At 41.0% G+C, this 6,134-nt stretch overlaps 1 protein-coding gene and 1 pseudogene across 1 annotated transcript; one reads left to right on the top strand and one right to left on the bottom strand.

Moving 5' to 3' along the window:
- Positions 1-234: 234 nt before the first annotated feature.
- Positions 235-1,793, bottom strand: LOC116378807 (homeodomain-interacting protein kinase 3-like). The gene has a single exon (XM_031840717.1). The coding sequence runs from the start codon at positions 1,774-1,776 to the stop codon at positions 235-237; it is 1,542 nt and encodes a 513-aa protein (XP_031696577.1). The 5' UTR covers positions 1,777-1,793.
- Positions 1,794-3,959: 2,166 nt separating this feature from the next.
- On the top strand, positions 3,960-5,544 carry LOC116378806 (GMP reductase 1-like; annotated as a pseudogene).
- The last annotated feature ends 590 nt before the right edge of the window (positions 5,545-6,134 follow it).

The following is a 6,134-nucleotide window of genomic DNA, read 5'->3' as shown; positions in this document are numbered from 1 at the left end:
TGGGGGGGTTGGGGGGTGGGGGTGAGGGGGTTGGGGGGTGTGGGGTTGGGGGTGGGGTTGGGGGGGTTGGGGGGTGGGGGTGAGGGGGTTGGGGGGCGTGGGGTTATCTACTGCAAGGGTACTTCTACCCATCTGAATAATTTTTCCTCCACTAATTACTTGTAAGTGAGCTTGCAGTAAATAACTCCATGACATTCTTTTTTTATCTGAATTGGTTCTTGTGGAGTTGTAGGATCACAGTTGTATGCTACCATCGACCATCAAATCATAGGCAGCATTTGGATAAGAATAGGTATCCTTGTGATCTTCCATGTGAGCCAAGTTGTTTTCCTCTGGGTCAAGGGTCCTGAGTTGTTTCAGCATTTTCACTTCTGTGATGTGATCTATAAGGTCTTTGTGGATCTTGATGGCCGTAATCTCCTTTGTTTTCAAGTTGACACACTTGGCTACTTTTCCAAAGCCTCCTTCTCCAATTAAGTCCAATACTCTGTATTGTACAGACTTGTTACAGAGTATGTCATTCTTTTGTATCTGAATTGGTTGTTGTGGAGTTGGAGGATCACCATTGTATGCTATGGAGTCTGCGGTCTCATACCTGGAGCTGTCTGTGTCTGAGAATCCATCTCTTGAGTCAGTTGATTCATCACATTCCTCTGAATCAAATGGGGGGGAGACGGTCATCAAATCATAGGCAGCATTTGGATAAGAATAGGTCTCTATGTGATCTACCAAGTGAGCCATTGTAACAAAACAATGGTCTAGGGCTTCACTGGGGGTGATTCTGGTTGCAGCATTTGGATCGAGCAACCGTTTCAGGAGATTTAAAAATGCCATTATGTCTTCATGTTCAACACAAGTATTTGCATTTGAGTTGTACTCTACTACTTCATCCAAAGTTCCGACAGTGTCGAAAATCCAATTTGAAATTGTCTGGATACCGGTTGCGTCCTTGTACTCTTTTGATGTCTTTAGTCTCCATCTTGAATTGGGAGAGCAGTAATCCCTTTTGAAATACTGGTTGGTGTACTTTCCAGCATTCAGCAGGTGGTCTTCTGGCTGGCCGAGTAGATGGCAAGCAGTTTTCATTGCGTTGTATGTTGAGTTGTCAGTGAAGAGGCCCCGGCCAAAAAACAGTTCTGCCAGGAGACAGCCCAGTGCCCACATGTCGATGGCTTCAGATATGGGGAGGCCCAAGGTCACCTCTGGAGCTCTGTATGCACAAGGTTGCATAATCATTCCTTCTCTTACTTCTGAGGCTGGAATGGCCAAACCAAAGTCAATTAATTTCACCCTGAAGGGATCATCCTGGTGGTTGACAAGCATAACATTGTCAGGTTTCAGGTCTGTGTGAAGGAGGTCGATACCCTTCAGGGCTTTAAATGCTACAAGTAGCTGACGTGCAATGGGGCGGATTTCATTCAGGGTCAGTACTGCCGGTCTCTCATACATCAAATCCCAAAGGCTCCTGTCCAGCATCTGGAAGGCGATGCAAGACATGCCTTTGAATATGAAACTGTCTTCAAATCTTACCAAGTTGTTTACCTCTGGGTCAAGGGTCCTGAGTTGTTCCAGCATTTTCACTTCTGCAACGTGATCTATCAACTCTTTGTTGATCTTGATGGCCACAGTCTCGGATGTATTTAAATTGATACACTTGGCAACTTTGCCAAAACATCCTTCTCCAATGAAGTCTAAAACACGGTATTGTACAGACTTGTTGCAGAGTATGTCATGCTTTTTTAGCTGAAACTCCTTGTTCATTTCGTTTTGAGACATTTTTCCGATCAAGCGTTTCCAAATAGTATCCAAGTTGAGTATATTTGAAAATATAAATGTGTGTATATATATGTGTGTATATATATATGTGTGTATATATATATATGTGTATATATATATATTTATGTGTGTATATATATATGTGTGTATATATATATATGTGTATATATATATATTTATGTGTGTATATATATATGTGTATATATATGTATATATATATATATATATGTGTATATATATATATATATGTATATATATGTATATATATATATGTGTATTGTTCCTATCAAGTGTTTCCAAATAGTATCCAAGTTGAGTAGATTCAGAAGAGCTTGTCTTGCTATGAGAGTGTGATGCTGTCTACTGAAATAACAAGAGAAATAACATCTAATATATACTCTAACATCAAAGCCACATGTGATGTCACAAAGCCATATTTAAGTTCTAGAACATCAAAGTCACATGGGATGTCACCATGGCAACTCTGCAGTCTAAATTCCGTGGAGTGGAGCTTGAAAAATATTGTGTAATTTTTCAAAACAACTTGCCCTCATAATTTGCAGTCTTTATCAACCATTTTAGGTCAAATTGTAGGAAATGTTGTGCTGGTCATAGACATGGGTCAGTGGACTTCACCTAACCCTAACCCTAACCCAACCAACTGCTCCATTAGACTCAATGTCTTATTGGAATACCCCAGGGTAGTTAAATCAAACTGTGTCAGTGTATAGCTGGACATTTTATTCATTTCTATTTCGATAATTTCACTTAAAACTGTTATGTTAATTTTGCGCGAAAGATGTCTCCCAGTCCACTGAAAAATCCATTCTCAGTCTATGCGCACTGGAAGATTTCCACACACATTTTTGAGAGGAAGGGATCTTTTACAATAGAAAATGTAATAATAGACGATGCGATACGCTCTAAACAGAAGGGATCACAGCTGCAGGTGCACTACATGGTTCAACTTTGATGTATTTTCTTGTCTTTCATGTGAATAGTTTATGAAATTCTAAAACAAAATATGAAACAGATGTATTAACTATTTTAAAAAACACATTTGATCAAGTAAAGATGAATATAAAAACACAATTACAAAGAAAAGTATTATAATCCAATTGCCCACAATCCAAGACTAATGAATTACTTCCCCCCCCCCCCCCAGGCTTGACTTAAACATTGCTTTCCTAGCTTTGAAAAACAAAATGAGACAAATAAATACATAGACAAAAATGTACTGAATTGTTATTTATTTGTTTAATTTTATTTACTGGAATCTCTTTGTTGTAGCAAGTAAGGAACAGGATCTTGTCCCGCACCCAGCCGAGCGGCTAGTTGCTGGAATCGGTCACTTCAGCCTGTATTGATTTACTGCAGCAATACAATGCATTTGCACAACCGTATGCTCCTCCCTTCTCATCCATACTCCTTTCCCCACCTTCCTCTTTCTGCCGCCATTGTGAGTTCTAGCCTCATTTTGCTGTGGCATAATAAATGTCTTGCCACTACTCAACTAAAGCTCTCAGCACTATGAAATTTTGGGATTTTAGTATATGCAATCAGTTTGAAGGCTTAAAATCTGTTTAAAACTTCACTTTTCATTATAAAACTGTTCATCTAACCTTCCCTGTGGTTTCCCAGGTTTAAAGTATCAAGCATGCTAATAATACAATATACCTTCTCTAAATGACTTCTACAACAAGACTATGTGATAACATTAAAAGGTACTGGTATATAAAACACAGTGAAACAGTAGCACAAGTAAAGAAGAGTCAAAGTCAATCTGCTGTCAGTACTTTTAAAAAGAAATGGATGTTCCTCTTTGTGACTCACTTTAGAGGAACACATGTGCATAACCTCCACTCATACTGAGTAGCTAACAGTTCAGCAGTTAAGTCATGTTAACTCATCAGAATAAATATTTATATAATTATGGCAGATGTTTTTTTTGGAAGGAATCACAGCTTGATTTATCAGTACACGTATACTGTCCTGTAAAGGGAGCAGCGAGTGTGTCACAATGGGCCCTGCTTGTTTCATGTAGCTTATCACATTAGAGCAGCACCGGCTAAGCTAATCACTGGATCTTAATGATTCAGTGCATCCCCATCAAGACTCTGAACGTGAGCCACGTGAGCTGCTCACATTCTCAAGAAAGTCTGCGCTGTCTCTCAGTCAGCTCGAGAGAAAACACAGAATCCATCTTTCCTAGTCGGCTATGATTAATGTTCAGGTGGACCTTCAGAGGACCTTCACATTCCGCAACTCCAAACAGACCTACACAGGCATCCCCATCATCGCTGCCAACGTGGACACCACAGGGACGTTTGAGATGGCACAGGTCCTCAGCAAAGTGAGTTAACACAACTGAATGGAAGACGGAGAAATAACAGCATCACTGTGTTTGTCTCCGTGTGTCACTGCCACGATCTATGCACAATCTCTTTGTATTTGACATAGAATCCGCTAGCTTGTGGGATGATACTTGTTTTCTTTTCAACACCATGATGGAAGAAATATCACTAATAAACAGACAAGAATGGGAATGCAGCTCTTTTTTAGTGTTAAATCATTCCATCTTTCTTTCCTTCTTTCTCTGCAGCACACTCTTCACAGCCATCCATAAACAATACTCTGTAGAGGACTGGAAAAACTTTGCTGCTAATCATCCAGAATGCTTAGAGGTAATAGAGATGTTTACCATTATTTTTTTTATGTCGGTTGTTCCTCATAATCGACAGTAACTGCACACATTTTGTTATTCACAAGGCGCTTCCCCTAAATGGCAAACACGGCTTTTCTCACTAGCATATAGCCGCCAGCTCAGGCAGCAGCGTTGCAGATCTGTGCCATTTTGGAAGCAGTCCCCGCCCTCAAGTACATCTGTCTGGATGTGGCAAACGGCTACTCTGAGTACTTTGTGGAGTTTGTCAAGACGGTCAGGGAAACGTTTCCCAAGCACACCATCATGGTAAGAGACACGGGCTGTTCTGGGATGCGTTGTATTGCGAGACTGTGTCTTGGGGCTAATGCTGCCTGGCTTTGCAGGCCGGTAACGTGGTAACAGGGGAGATGGTGGAGGAGCTCATCCTCTCCGGTGCTGACATCATCAAAGTTGGCATCGGCCCAGGTGGGTACGACTGTCTTGAGCATGTCTACAAATAGCCCAAGTAGTGTTTTCCCCCTAAATCAACAAAAAACTGCACAGGCCTCACATGTGAACACAAACACAACTAAGATGGGAAACAGGCAGGAACGCAAACACACACATCAGCCTTTATCAGCAAGGTTAGTTTGTGCTAGACTCATAAAGTGCCTCTTACTGTGCAGTGACTGTTGCAAATAGGGTGAAACATGGTTTTATTACCAGCAGATTAGCCTTCAATGCAGCAGAACTGGTTTTAGCAGATCATTGTAAAATGACAACTTTAACAAGAAGAAAGAGCTCTATTATCAATTATTCTGTTTTGCTATAAAGTTTGATAAATCCCCTCCGGGCCTGGGCATTGAGACGGTGCTGTTTTCTAGCCTGTGGAGTAGAAACCTGGACTGACACTACCAGACCTGAAAGATAACGGGCTCCTGCAGCTACAGCAGCTGAAATTACACACAGACGGTGGCGATGGACTTCTCTAATGCGTACACTGTGAACTGTGCATTGCAGGGTCTGTGTGCACGACAACGATCAAGACAGGAGTGGGCTACCCACAACTCAGTGCGTAATAGAGTGTGCAGCCCACGGACTCAAAGGACACATTATCTCTGCAAGTCTCACATCAAGGCACAAACAAACACCAACGGACAGCCAGAGTTGCTGAAGTTAGTATCATGTAGAGTGTATATATACTGTACATATTAAATGGTAACACTATCTTATTGTGCTGTTGGAGAGGAGTTCATCATTAGCTTTTTGTTCGTGTGAAGCTATTGAAATGTCTATCAACGTACCGGATAGAGTCCTGACAAACATAACCAAGGACCCTTAGATCAACACTATAGCCTGGGTGATAACCGACATTATGGATAAATAATCATCTAAAGAGGGTTATGCACAGTGACTAAATAGATTGCTTTGATTTTTTTTTGGGCCTTTTTTTGCTTTAAAATGTAACAGGAGTCCATAATATGCTGTTACATAAAAGGCTCTAATAGTTTCTAATGTTGACAATAATAGTAATAGCCACTAGAGGGCATCCTCACTCTTCTCAGGACGGTGGCTGTAGTTGCCCAGGAGATGTGGCTAAGGCCTTTGGTAAGTATTCAACCCCACCATTTAATGTTCTTTTCACACTTAATGAATCACATATTTGTCTGTGATGTTCTAACAACTTTAAACCAACATGGCTTCTCTGCCTCTG

Source organism: Anarrhichthys ocellatus, unplaced genomic scaffold (genome assembly GCF_004355925.1).
Source record: "Anarrhichthys ocellatus isolate YVR2014 unplaced genomic scaffold, GSC_Weel_1.0 scaffold3189, whole genome shotgun sequence".
Taxonomy (NCBI): domain Eukaryota; kingdom Metazoa; phylum Chordata; class Actinopteri; order Perciformes; family Anarhichadidae; genus Anarrhichthys; species Anarrhichthys ocellatus.
The sequence above is the reverse complement of the archived record's forward strand: the minus strand, read 5'-3'. Positions and strand labels throughout refer to the sequence as shown.